Source organism: Zootermopsis nevadensis, unplaced genomic scaffold (assembly GCF_977971745.1).
Source record: "Zootermopsis nevadensis isolate Lab colony 2312 unplaced genomic scaffold, Znev_1.0 Znev_ptg000030l, whole genome shotgun sequence".
Classification (NCBI taxonomy): domain Eukaryota; kingdom Metazoa; phylum Arthropoda; class Insecta; order Blattodea; family Termopsidae; genus Zootermopsis; species Zootermopsis nevadensis.
In genome coordinates this window covers 7,303,555-7,318,016 of record NW_028259162.1, presented here as the reverse complement: position 1 = coordinate 7,318,016, position 14,462 = coordinate 7,303,555, and the positions used below count along the sequence as shown (strand labels likewise).

General features: G+C 34.4%; 1 protein-coding gene across 5 annotated transcripts in view; it reads left to right on the top strand.

Moving 5' to 3' along the window:
• tefu (Serine/threonine-protein kinase tefu) overlaps nucleotides 1-14,462 on the top strand; it is a 41,007-nt gene that overhangs the window by 5,395 nt on the left and 21,150 nt on the right. For all 5 annotated transcript variants that reach the window (XM_087358658.1, XM_087358660.1, XM_087358659.1 and 2 more), the window contains exons 5-19: nucleotides 539-700; nucleotides 1,465-1,600; nucleotides 2,184-2,283; nucleotides 3,029-3,133; nucleotides 3,439-3,666; nucleotides 4,949-5,106; nucleotides 6,023-6,157; nucleotides 6,770-6,874; nucleotides 7,402-8,157; nucleotides 9,036-9,283; nucleotides 10,431-10,514; nucleotides 11,559-11,657; nucleotides 12,441-12,541; nucleotides 13,142-13,286; nucleotides 13,792-13,937. In XM_087358658.1, coding sequence (XP_087214784.1) covers nucleotides 539-700; nucleotides 1,465-1,600; nucleotides 2,184-2,283; nucleotides 3,029-3,133; nucleotides 3,439-3,666; nucleotides 4,949-5,106; nucleotides 6,023-6,157; nucleotides 6,770-6,874; nucleotides 7,402-8,157; nucleotides 9,036-9,283; nucleotides 10,431-10,514; nucleotides 11,559-11,657; nucleotides 12,441-12,541; nucleotides 13,142-13,286; nucleotides 13,792-13,937 — 2,708 coding nt within the window. The remainder of the gene's footprint in view (nucleotides 1-538; nucleotides 701-1,464; nucleotides 1,601-2,183; nucleotides 2,284-3,028; nucleotides 3,134-3,438; nucleotides 3,667-4,948; nucleotides 5,107-6,022; nucleotides 6,158-6,769; nucleotides 6,875-7,401; nucleotides 8,158-9,035; nucleotides 9,284-10,430; nucleotides 10,515-11,558; nucleotides 11,658-12,440; nucleotides 12,542-13,141; nucleotides 13,287-13,791; nucleotides 13,938-14,462) is intronic.

The window sequence follows — 14,462 nt, the reverse complement described above, 5'->3', positions numbered from 1 at the left end:
GAACTTAATTGATATATTGTGTTATTTATTTGTGGGTTCTCATAATAGTATGTACAAATATGGGTTGTAGCACCTTGTAGTCTGGTCACCATTGTTTCAAGTGGTCTTGCTGCCTCTATTGCCATAGTGTTGATAATGAAGGCAGCAAGGACCTCTGAAACATTAGTGCACTACTGCCAGACTGCATGGCACTACAACCCAGAAGACAGCCATCTTTATTGAATCTTGTTGACCTCTCCTTCAGCCTTCTTTGGCTTGATAATTTCTGTTTTTAAATATGTGAAATAAAAAAAATACGTTGTACTTCACCATTGCTTCTTCTCTCCTTTCTGCTATTGTAAATCTGAAACTATCATTACATTTGTTTTATGAAACATTATTTAGGATTATAACAGTTTTGTTTTGAATTTGAATTGAGAGTTGGGCAGTGGAATGTTGCTATTTGTTAACTATGCATCTTTATTACATTCTAATTTACATTGCACTATTATGTTTATTAGACCTAGTCCAGAGAATTTAAAATATTATCCTTTTTTAGGTGTTCCAGAATTAAAGTGTTCAAATGTCATGTTTTGCATTTTGCAAATTTTAAATGATGTGTATCTTCGTAAATGTTTTGGCCGCACATACTTGTTAATACTGAAGGAAATATTGAGAGTTAGAAAGTATTGGGGAGATATGACCTCTGATGATTGGAATGGTAAGTAAATTTTCCTGGTTAATGTGTTTTATAACCTAAAAATATTTTCTTACAATGCAATAATTATTCTTGCTTGTAGCTTTATAACATTACTGTTTTACCCAGTTGTGTACAGTATGTAATGGCCACATGGTTAAGAAAATATGTTATGAAAAATCTGGTCTGTGAACTGTTTTCTTCACCTCTTTCCCTGAATCAATGGATACCACTCTACTCTGATGGCCAGATCTTTATAAGAGCTTTCTAACTTCTGTTATCCCTAGAGATATTGACCTTGAAATGGCAACTGTATTGTTTGCTAAAACATAACATTCAGTAATGAACACAACTTATGCCAGAATTGTAAATGTATACGCAAAGAACATGTTTTATTTATAGTTTATTTAATGACTTTCTTTAGTAGCTCACAGGTTAGTGGGTCTGAGGTAAAGAAACTCATTTATGGAATGATCAAGTGAATTCAGTGTGAGGTAGTTAAAGTTGTACTACATCTTCAGGGTTTGTTTCTGTCTAAAAAATAATGTGATATAATTGCTAATGGAATTGGTTCAACTGTTTCTGTATGTAGTAGATCCATCATGGATAATCTGCTTTGTTGTTTGCAACTGCATCAGAAAATAATGAAAAAATTTTAAATTGCATGTTACATGGATACCATTTGTATTTTCAAGATGCATTTTGGTTTTAATTCTGCATATGGTTATAGTCTGTTGTGTGCGTACAAAAACTTGTACTTTAATTCAATTGTATCTTAACATTTGCAGAGCTATTGGATGTGTGTTTTATGTTGTATGAGGAACCACCCACTGGTTTGGATAAGGCTCCAGTGGCAGAAATATTATACTGGATTGTTAAGTGTGGTACCCTTCAGTCACATTTGGGACTCCAGCTCAGAAAGAAGTATGTCCGTTTATGTGACAGATCTTACTTGATGTTGATACTTTGATAAACATATCTGTTAAATAGTTTTGATACTTCGGCCTCTTTTATGTTAAAATTTATGTGTATACAGTATATGTGGCTGAAAAGAATGATAAACGTTTGCTGGTATTTGAGGTAATTCAATTATATCAACCTGTCAGTTTTTTTTTATTGCATTTGTACCCTTATTAAGTGACACTTTTTGAACAGTTAAAGTGGTATTTTATCTTATTTTTGCACTGGACTGTAAGTATACAAATTATACTATAAAAAGGATGTGTGAGTAAATGCGTAACATTATATGTATTTATGGAGACTTTTCCTGCAGTCTGGCATTATCATGTTTGCATTAATCCGTTCGGACATGTTTGATCTTTTTTTAAAATTAAAATCATCGTGAGCAGAAATGGTTTCCTGGAACATGTGAAAGCGGTACCAGTTTGATCTGTGAAAAGTTTTCAGTTTTAAATTGAGAGACTTTGTTAATGAATAAATTATATATTTTGTAAATTTATAATTCTTTATAATTATGAAGACCTAACAAGAATTTATAATTTTACAGGTTTCCTCCTCTTGCTAGAGCTTTTAAGGATTCAAACCTTGACAAATTGCCAGCATTACAAGCATCTCTGCTTAAACTTGCAATAACAGTTTCCAAGCAGGTAAAGCAACATAAATTAAATTGTTATAGTTATCAGGGCACTGCTCCTGCTGTTCCTACACAAAACATTTCAAGAGTGAATGACTTACGTATTTTACATCCTGTATCTTTAAGACCCATTTTAATATTGTCCTCCCATGTATGCCTAGGTCTTCAAAATGGTCTCTTCTGTTCCTATTTTCCAACAGTAATTTTATATGCATTTGTCATTTCTGTCATGCATGCAATTCCCATCATGTCGCTTCTGTGATATGATCATCTTGTTCAAATTGGTGGAGTATGAATTATGAAGCTCCTCACTTAATTGCTCCTTTGGTCCAGATACTTTTCTCAGCACCATATTCTCAAATACAGTCTACTTTTTCTTCCTTAATGTGACATGAAATTTTAAACCCATGTAAAACACTTCTGTAACATTTCATAACATGTTATTTTTCTTTATATGAGCTATTAGTTCACTACCAAGCTCTAGGATCACTAATTATCTGCTGTTCAAGACTGCTTATTCATATCCTGCATCCATGCTAGTATTATATTAGCAATTGTCCATTGTCTGACATTTAGTTAACTTATGTAGTGTTTGGAAGTTATCTGTACTTCTGACAGAAGTAGAGCCAACATCTGTAATGTGATGAATACCATGTATATCACACATGAGATAGTGAACAATGTCCAGCATAATACTGGTATAATGAATTGAATTACTTTAATATTGAAAAGATAAATTATTATGATTTTGTTTACAGTTAGCCAAGGAGTGTAGAATGGTAACATGCAAGTTTGGTGAAGATATAACAAAATACGTCATTAATTTGTATGAGAACCGACTAGAAGATCGCTATGATAAGAAGGTAAATCCCATATGGAGGGAAATATGATTTCTTTGTCAACATACTGTTAATTACATGGCAGTTGATTCTGTGTTAGTGAACGGTTGTTTTTGTTACTGATAATGAGTAAATGTTCAAAAAGGAATTAATTGCAGTAGAAATAGTAGAAACCGAGAAATTTGTCTCTATACTCTGCATTTAGCTCTTGGGTGATGAGATTTTCAGTGTGAATTTTCTCTCAATTTGTAGTGTAATGAACTGTAATTCATAATACTTGGTTATCAAGCCTGGAAAAACATGAATTGTAACTTTTCAATATTCTGTAGGGTTTGTTGTTTGACTTCCTCTTGCTTCAAATGCATCTTCATCACCCATATGGCACGAGGCAGGGTGAGGGAGCAGCTTATGCCTACAGCTGGGAGAAATGGCAAAGCCATCTGAATTCTATATACCGCTTGGTAGATACAGAGATAAACAATGTTCAGCGCAGCAAGTGCAAAATACAAGTGCTCAGAGAAAACTTCTTGCAGTTGGCTGTTGAAGTCTGCAAGCAGGTATTACCTATAGGCATAATGAAAGGTCATCATAGTTTCTAAATATGTCTGCAATTAAAGGTTTCTGTCTTCTGTTATGTTGACCATGCGGTCTGTTAGATATTGACTGATATTTATGAAATGCTCTGAAGCAGTAAGTATCTACCAGATTACATGTTTTAGTATCCTGGAGACAGTCATCCTCATACTTGCCATTGTGAGAGCCTGAAATCTCACCTTTTCTGCAACTGATGATTTGCAGGAATACTGTAGTATTTAGATATATAAATAATACCAGTACACATTAATTTTCTGTTGGTTTCAAAGAAGTGTGACACATTTTGGAATTTGATAAGATAAAAGTAAAGTCCCCATGCTTAAGCACAACCACTTCCTTTCTGATTCATTAATTATTCTTTGATTTGACCTACTGACAGCATCGTAAGTAAGCCATAAATAAATAACAAGTGAAGGCATATGTGGTGCATGGAATCAAAGCTCCATGCGTTTTATGTGTTGGCACTTTCTAAAAGTGAGTGGTCAAGTTCATGACTTCATTCAGTAAATAGAATTGATTTCCATCAATGTAACTATTTATATAATGATTATCTATGGTGCTTCGGGCCATGACCTCCCCACTTAGGAGGATTCTTGGTCTTTTGAAGCGTGCATTTGTGAGTAGTGATAGACCATCCCACTGACTCTATATGTTATTTTATATTGCAGATACGTGTTCTGACACACAAGTATTGTCTTCAGTTTTCTACACTTGTTATAGCACTTGCTAAGTGTAGTTAGTTTGTACGTAAATCATGCATGTATTTTTAAATGGGTTCAATCATTACATTATGTTCTTTTATTTTAATTGGTCTCTTTATTTATACTACTTGCCAAAATTTTGATATTTTTGAATGAAGTAATTGAAAGCTAAATGGTGAAATATATTTAGTTGTTTGCAGTCTCCTTTTATTATAATATTTTTATTAAAAGTAATGAAGTATTTTTCAGTCATGTTCTTCTTTAACTTGTTGTTGGTGCTGTTCTTTTCAACATTCAAATTCCTTATGTATTATATTAGATGTTATTATTTTAATGAGTTATTATTTGCTTGATTGGATGAATGTTGTTACTGGTTATTGCATTTATTTTCTTCAGCTGTATTAAGAGTAGGAGGCAAAGTTTTCTGCAGACTATCTCTGAGATGTATTAAATGAATACCATAGGCTTTCTTGTTGATGAATAGAAAAATCATTGCCTGATCTGGGTATGTAAGTGGCTGGCCAGTGTGTGGTCCTATGTACAGGTATTTGAAGGTAACAGCAGTGTCCTGGATGTGACAAATTCACATGTGCTGAATGAGAGTATGTCCTATAATATGCCAAAAAGGAGACGAGTTGTAGCAGGAATCCAGACCATCATAGAAGTTCTGAGTGCACCAGGAACACAAGACATTTGGCCTTGGTAAGCACTTTTTATATTTTGCCTCATGATGTATATTAAAAAACAGACAGAGAGTGTTTGAGAACAGTGATATTACTTATTATTTTGTATTGAAGCCATGATTCAGTGAACCTTCTCTGATGTGTTTGTGGCACAGTCACTTCATGAATACTCAGATTTAAAATATATAGTGCACACACTTAGTACCTTACTGCCATGTGGTGTGTGAAATTTGAACCATTGTCACAAAACAAGTTAATTGGCATATTGGTTTACCATGTGAATCTATAGTCTCTACAATTATTCCACATATTCAGGGAACTTATGTATGCTACTGTCATTGTTATGCCTTTTTATTTTATTTGATATAAAATTTGTATATAATACTAGAAAGGATCTACAGATGAAAATATTTTTGAAACATCCAATTTTTATTCAGTTGTACATGTTGCATGTCTGTCAACGTTGATGTATGCTAAATTTGAGAATTTAATTTATAGTCTGTTTAAAGTTATACTTTGTCTTAAATCGGTGGTTCCCAAATTTTATCATTCCACAAGCTCGTTAAGGAAATCATAATATGCAAATTCCCCATCTAAAAATAATGAATTCTTCTTGAGCTTCAGATCATACACCCCCATCTAAAATGGTATTTATGTTCCTAAAATTTATTTTTACGTGTTCCTTTCTTTTCTTCCAGATACTCACTTCTGATCCACTTGTGTTGTATATGTAATTTCCCTTCTGAAAGTAAAGGAACTATTTTATTGGAACAATCTAAGAAACACATATCTGGACCATGGAGTATTATAAGCATTGTCATTGTTTTAGTTAATTTACCTTAAAATAATATTGCCATACCAAAAATCTGCCATTTCAGTTTCTCAGTTTTTTAGCTTGTGTCTGATATACTAATACTGAATATTGCATGTAACAGGCTGTCATTAATGAGCTCGCTTTTGTCCAAGTACCCAAATGTCTTGAAGGAACAGGAGTTTGTAGCACTGCTACGTCAAGTGACAGAACTACAGAGCACCTGCAAAGATTCCATAGTAATGGGATACTTATGTCAGTAAGTGTGTTATATTTTATATAAAACATTCTTGTTACTTTTATCAGTATAGGGAAATGTAGTTATTTAGATATTAGTAAACAAAAAGGCATTTGTGTGGTATTATTTTTATATATTTTGTCTGTACCAAAGTAATATTTCCAGTTTTATTTTTGAAGATAAAACTGAAATAAAATAAAATTCAGTACAGTATTCTCACAGCCATAAGCAACAAGAGAAATTAATACCAAATCCTGCACATACCTCTGTGATGTCAACACCATTATATAACTTTACATACACCAGTATGAATTTCCTTTATTTATAGTGAAGAGTCAAATAAAAGCAGGCTATCAGACTTTTAGGCTGCAGGTTATTCAGTAAATATTCAAATATTAATGAGCTGCCAAATAGAAATTTAGTGGAGATGTAGTGTGCATGATAACTGTTAAAAATGAGCATAATTAGCGCGGCTTAAAAGTAACAAAGGTTTTTCTAGACTAGATTATTTTCTTACAACTGATGAATTTTATATCAGTACTTCCGTAGCCTGATCTTAGTGCTCCCTATAGTACTCATTGTGTTTCTCAACAAGCCGCTGTGATGTACAATTTATAATTTATGATGTTTCAGATGTTGTGAGTCATTGCTGAAAGTGGAGCAGGGTTTGAAACAAGTTCACTTGAATGCAAAGGAAATCAGTTTGTTGTGGTTAAAAATTTGGGAAACAACATTGAGGTGAGTGACTGCAGGTGAAAAGCTATATATGGCACTTGAATGTATTAAGCTATGGTATGATTTTGATTTTTGCATTGTGTGGTATGTCTTTCACTGTAATTTCAATAATCTGTTGGTTTAAAGTTTGTTTAGTACACATTTCATCAAATTTTATATAAACAGATACATTGGTTTATGAGTTACTGCCAAACCAAAAATATTAATTTGTGTGAAAATAATGCTATTACAAATATTTTTTAACAGAATCGACATATTGTCCAAATAAGTATTATCAGACAAAATTTCTGAACTGTGCATTGAGTTCGTCTCATGTTGTTCCTGCACAAAGAAATTCGCAGCCCACCATATTGATTCTTTTGTAGTATGGTTTGAAAAATACAGTGTTGTAGTAGGTATCATTTGTGTGATTTTTGTGAAGATAAGCCTGGTTCAAAAGTTATTGTTGACAGACAAATACAGATAGCTTACAAATGTAAGGAGTTGAAAAAGAAGGCTAGGAAAATAATTACGTGCGTTCTGATTTGCAGAACTGTGGGTCTAAACCAGAGTGAGAAGAGCAGCCATAAGTTGCTACAAGCAATGATACTACATCAGAAAACTCATCTACCTTCAAATATTATTTACATGTTTTTGAATGGAACGATCCAACTCTCAGAACATAGCCTCCAAACACTCCAGGTGATTTTAAAGTGTTGTGATCTCCCAGAAACTCTGGAAGGATTTCACAGCGTTCGCTTAAAAGCACCTTATCAGACTGCTAGCCAGCAGCCTGAATCTTTGAGATGTGCCTTATTAGATTGGCTGTTACCAAACAAAGGAGATTTAGGACTTACTGAATTGAACTTGGTGCCATTTACACCTTCATTCATGTCAAGGTTACTTGTTGAACTTGTTGTTAAATCACAATGTGAAGTTGATGACAGTTGCATGAGTGATAACACACGTAATGAAGAGTTTATCACAAATTCTATTGAAGATGACTATATGATAACTTCTTTTGAGATGGGTCTCCTTTTTAAAAACTGCAGTAAAGTTTCATCTTGCGTGAATGAGAAAAACAATACTAGTGCGAAACTAACCATTGTATCAGCAAGAGATAAGCTAGAAGAACTAATGAAAAGAGATTGTTCTTTGATCACAGAAAGGGTCGTAGTACCCCGAGATTATACCACAAAGCTGAAATTACTTACAGATTATGTTTCTCAGTGTTTACTTGTTTTAAGTACACTGTCATGGATGCTGAAGTGGAATGTAATTACATCATGTGATCTTCCTACGGTTAGGTAAGCGTAATGTTTTATTTTTTCAGTAATTTTGTGTAAAGTTCTGATTACTTATGTGACATGAATTAATGTGGTCTTGAAGACCACTTAATTGATATGGGATTACAATATTTCACTTAGGAAACCATATTTTAATCAAAATTTGATTTGATTGGCATTATGCTGGACCATGAAGATGACAGCCTCCTGGGATATTGTGCTGCGTAGTCCTGTAAAGTTAACCAACATTTCATAGGTGCTTCCTGCGTTTATCATCAGAGCGACCCACTTCTTGTCTACTGTCTACGTCTGCTTGTTCAGTCTCTACTAGAGGCCTTCTCCTCCATTTGCAATTTAAATGCATTTTTTATATAAAAATGTATTCGTAAAGGTTATCTGTTTCAGTACAAAATGTTCCATCAATAAAAGCTATTTTACATATTAGTGATATGTTTGTCTGTAGCACTGGGTGGACTAGTGGTTAGCATGCCTACCACTGAACCCAAGGTTTGCGGGTTCAATCCCGGCTGAGGTTGATGGATTTTTAAGGGTGATAAATATCCGTAGCACAACTTCGTTCGGAGGGGAAGTAAAGCTGGCGGTCCCATGACATAGATTTACAGCATGTAAAAGAACCTTACGAGCATGATACAATGGGAGCATTGGCTAGGGACAAACTACTCTATTCATTGTCTGGTCCGTATAAACCTAGCCCTCTCCACTCAATTGGCACATTCATCGCCCTGATGACAGAGTCAGTATGACCTCTGAAACATTGGTAAACATCTATCATACTACACGGCGCAACAACCCAGAAGACAGAAATCTTAATACTCACCACTGTGTAAACCTCAAATCATACATATTTGGCATAGCTGATGTTTTATTCAATCCTACAGTCTTACTGGTGCAGTTCAGAAAATGATGGCTCAGTTGGCTTCACTTGCAAAGGGGTTTCTTGTGACAACTGGACGGGAGACAAACTTATCAGTTGTCTTGTGTGTATTGCACAAGGTGCGACAGCTGTTTGAGGTTGAGCTTCATGAAGATGTATTGAGACTTGTACAAGAGCTGACACCTAAAGAGTTACTGGATGCTGTGTACAAAGTAACTACAGTGATGCATTCACAAGAAGAAATCAGCATGGGTAAAGTAGAATATTTTCATCACTGTGTGTGAGAGTTAAGTGAATACTTGTGATGTATGCGGCCTTGTAGTCAAGTGATATTATATGAATTTATAACCTCCCCTGTTCCTGAGTGGAGAACATTGGTCTTAAGTACAAAGATATTTCTCACATTTTGTTGTTTGTCGCTTCTCTGCTGTCCGTAATATCATTCATTTATTTGTTTTGTCATTACTGACTGTTTTATAATTTCCAGTGTTATAAACTATTTGCAATAAAGCTTACATTAAATTAAAACAAACACAACATTTTTTAGTCTGCTAGTAGTACAGCACATGACTTCCTAGGCTACAAATGTCACAGGGACTTACTTAACTTTCATGTACAGTATATTGATCTCTTCTTTATTTCTAGAATGGAGTTTGCGTTTCAGTACCTGACCAGCACTCACTCAAATAACTTTAAAATCAACATCTTGGCATCATGAAGACCATTCAGTAAATTTTTAAATTACTGTTTGGAAATATTTGAGGTTCACATGGCAACAGGTATGAAGATGTGTGCCATCTAGGGTGTTGTACCATGCAGACTTGTAGATACTGACCCTTAAGGTGGAGGCAGTAAATTCCTCTTCAACATAGCTCAGTATCTACCAGACCACACATTGTAACATCCCAGCTCAGAGCCATCTTATTACTGTTTGAACATTTTCTTATTTCTTCAGAAGAATAGAAAGAAGAGAATAATTTTAGAAATTGAACTTTCTTTTATTTTGATGATCACACTTAACTAACTGTAATGTATTCACTATTATTTTAAATTAAATAATTAAGAGTAATTTTGTATTTGTTGTTTGAAGTGATTTTTAAGAATTGAACTCCTTCTTATGTGTTGGTGCTGTATTTTTAAAGCATACTTAATAATCTAATGTTTCCGTTCTTTATATTTTTTGTTTCAGGCAGTAAATTGGTTGATTTATAATTTATTTTGGTCACATATAGGTTATCCTGGAATGTAACCCTGAATTATGTCATTGTGCTTATGGGGAATATTGACTTCCTTTATGAAATTTAACTTTACAAACTCTCTCCAGGAATGTAATTATTTGTACGAGCAGGAACTGCTGTTATCTCTGTACTGATGGAAGCTTTCACTTTTTCTGTTGTAGAGCTAAACAAATTACAGTTTACTATGAAAGAAGATTGTTATGATGTATTTATGGACTCTTCGGGCTCCAGCATCATTGAAGAAGGTACGAAAATATAAAATTTCTGTGTAAGAACCTAAATAAAAGCTTTGATAGTATTAAGTGGGTGAGATATCAGTTTGTGACCTCAGGTATTAAAATATTTACTTCTTAAAGCATTGAATCATGTTGGTTTGTGTGTTCTGCTGCTGATACATGTACTGTATGATAATGTGTGCCTGCATTTGTCTGAGCTCTGTTTTTCTACCATACTTTATGCTGGTAAAGTAGTGTACTTCTGAATGGACTGAAGCATTTGTCAGAATTCAGAATGTCTTCAGACAGTCAGTACCAAGTAGCTAATGTATAAGCCAAAGATTGTTAGTACTGTGCTGTATATTCCAGTTTATATAACATGCTTTCTCCTTGATAAATGCTCCCTAAAATTGTGTATTGTGAAGGTATAGTAGCCATTTTTTAAAAAATGTTTCCTCTATAATTGGATGCATACACATCATCATCATCTATAAAATATGGTAGTTATATTTTACTTTATGCAGAAATGATAATGCATAGTAATTTGTGTCTAATAAAATGTATTTATTATGTAAGTATGTGCAAACTTTGTATTTAATTTGAGTCTAAAGTTTGAAGAAAGGAACTATTGTTCTTCATTCTGCCGTAACATAATTTATGGAAGTTAATATTGGTAGTCATTACTAAGGTTTACTGATTAAATTCTATTTCGGTTTGTATTTTTGAATTAAGTTGTGATATTTCATAGATTATCCATTTTTTTCTTTGTTGAATCTTGTGCTGAGATTTAAACTCTTTTTAATTTCAGTAGTATTTTGTCAGATGGTTTAGATACCATATGATTGCAGGATATGGATTAATATTGTAGCAGGTGATATGTGTTGTACAAGATGAAAATGGACAAAATACAAGAGGCACATATTAGCAACTAACTAATCTCAAAAACCATGTGTGATTCATAAAATTTGGTGCTGTGGCTAACCTTGATAACAAATCAGAATAATGTATCACAAGAGAATTACAAGTTTGATGCAGTCATTTTGAATGAGTATGTTTTTTTTTTTGTGATCTCAGCTTCATCCTCCCTCCTGGATGTGAGACATTTAACAGAAAAAGAAAAAGTGCAGACTGAAGCTGTAGGTGTATTGTGCTCCTATAGCTGCTGTTACACAGGTAAGTTGTCTTCATTACACCTAGATACTAACTAGGCATGTATAAGTCAATTTTTTGAGATAGCATTGAGGTAAAATCTTGATCTCAGTTTGGACATTTATCTTTCTGTTTCAGACTTTGCGAATTTGCAGATAACTGCTTTTGATTTGTGCAGTAGCATGCATACTACCTGATTAACCAAAAGTGTAATTATTAACCATGCTATCATGAATCAACATGTCAAAGTCTGTCTTTCTGCATCTTTTTATATTTCTATATGCAGTGTCAGGATCTCAGTATCAAGTACTTACTTCAATGTGTGACCAGAATCATCTGGTTGTAGTTATGGCATACACGAGCAGAAGAGATTGTATGTCTTGTGCCTTATACTGAGTCCTAAATTTTCATATATGACATTAATTCCCATACATTCACAATCCTATCATGCTCTGATGGTGTGATGCCGAGTATGTACATAGCATTCTGTATCACATGGTATGTTTACATTCCCAAGTTATAGGCAACCATACACTTGTGGATTTTTTTGAAGATTCTTCTGCCAGACATCTGTCAACTACTGCAACATTGGTATAAGTTGTCACACACACACAGTATAAATATTATATATTAATTAATTAATTTCTGTAGCAAAGTATTAGATGCAGTAAGTTGTATACACTCTCTTGCTCATCTCTCATTCTATAACAGCATATAATTTCTTGAGCAGCTAACTACTGTTCAGGTGAAGGCGCAGTTCTAGATCTTGAACTATAAATTCTAAATCCACACTGTCTCCTCTTACAGGTAAAATGTTAAGTGAGCAATGTAGTGCAGAATTGACTCGACTGCTGCAGTTCCTCCTGGAAGACAAGCAACCAGCTAGTTCGCTTCGTTATTTTCAAATGGTAAATGAATCACACATGGCACATGACTTATAAATATAAATAACTAACTACTGTTTTTACAAGAGCCCATCACTGGTCCCTATCCTGAACCAGAAACCAGGTGAATATAGTCAATATTTTCCCACCCTATTTTCTGCTGTAATAATCTCTTCCCATTGCTGGTTCTTCCCTTCAGGTTGTTCAACCAAAATGTAGCGCAGCTATGTTAATTTTCTATCTTAAAAATCTCCCCACTCAAACATTTTCTGACAACTGTGTTCATATGTTTATTACAGTCCTTTATTCAGTAGAAGTTTAAATACTGTGTTTTATGAAGGAGTCAGTGTTTAGATCTGCAAATGTGAAAATTACAATTTTCACCAGAACTATCATGAGTGCACAGCTTCTTATTCTAGCATTGCTTAAATTTTATATGTATCAATGGATCTTCTTTCCTTCCCCCCCCCCCCTCTCTTTTTTTTCTTGCCAACACTTTCCCTTTTTTTGATGTCTTCTAGAAGTCAGTGTGATTATGAAAGTGAGATTAATACTTGCAGCTTGAGACTTGGAGCATGAATGTTTCTGTGTTTTGTTTATGTAATGTTTTGCCTGTCCTTATAGGCTGTTGCTGTGACAAGAAGAGCTCTCAGCTGTCCAGAACTCAGAGAAGTTCATGTATCTTCAATTCTTAGGATTATTCAGGCCTTATGTAGAAAACATTATTTGGATTATGAAGCGGCTCTTATCATTCTGCAACTTCTTTGTGGTATGTACCACTTTGAAAGCTCATGTACTGAGTGCTTAAAATCATTTCTTATTTTTAATTTCTTTGTTCTTATAAGTGAAAGACTTGAAATTAATTTATTGTAAAAATAATTTAATGAAAATGATTTGTTACATAGTTAATGTTCAGTGAATGCTCCAGTGTTCATGCTTTTATATGATTGTATAGTTACATTTTGAGCAGATTTTTACCAAGAAGTCACAAGAATATTTAAAATATTATTTTCAGTTTAATCAGTGGTTCTTGGTTTTGATATCTGGACTTCTCTCTGGCCAAGCCACACAGAAATAAGTTGGATAGCAAACATTGCTTATGCACCAGTCATTACAGTCTATAGAATATGTTGTCATTAATTTAATGTAAAAACTTAGACAATGGCCTAGTGCCAGTGATGTGCAGAGTATGACATTCTATGTAGAGAATAGTGTTACAAATTTTAACTGTCCCTATATTCAACCTCTCATTTGTTGTCCGTGTTATAATTTAGGTGTGTTCAGACATGCACAAGACACAGGATCAAGAGAAAATTCAAAGGTCTTATTGAAGGCCTTCCAGAAGAATGTTAATTTTAAAAAGAAGTATGGCCCTGAAGTCAGCATTCATTATATCAAGTGTCTGGGTGAGCTAGCAGTGGTATGTCCCTGACAGTGTCATCTATTTTTTTATTTGTGTTTTATTTAATGATGATGTAAGTAGCTGGGGGTCCGCAGTGGCCTCGCGGTCTGAGGCGCGGGCCTTGTGCCGCTTGGTCGCTGGGACCGTGGGTTCGAATCCCACTCAAGCCATGTATGTTTGTCCGTGTTTTTCTGTGTTGTGCTGTCCTGTGTACAGGTAGAGGCCTTGCGACGGGCCGATCCCTCGTCCAAGGAGTCCTACTGAATGTCCATAGATCAAGCCAACCAAAAGTTGGGACCCGCAGTGCTCAGGCACTTGAAGGACGGGTCGTTCCCAGTAAGTAGCTGAGACTGTATAGCATCAGATAATAGGCTGAGGACAACTATGAAGGACCTGTCAGGATAGTAAGTCTCTGAGCGCAGATTTTAACTCAGGACCTCCCAGATTCAAAGCATTAGTGATAACCACTTGGCCATGATGTTTGATTGACACTGTCATTATAGAAAATTTAATAGACTTATTAAGATTGGTAGTTTGATGTTT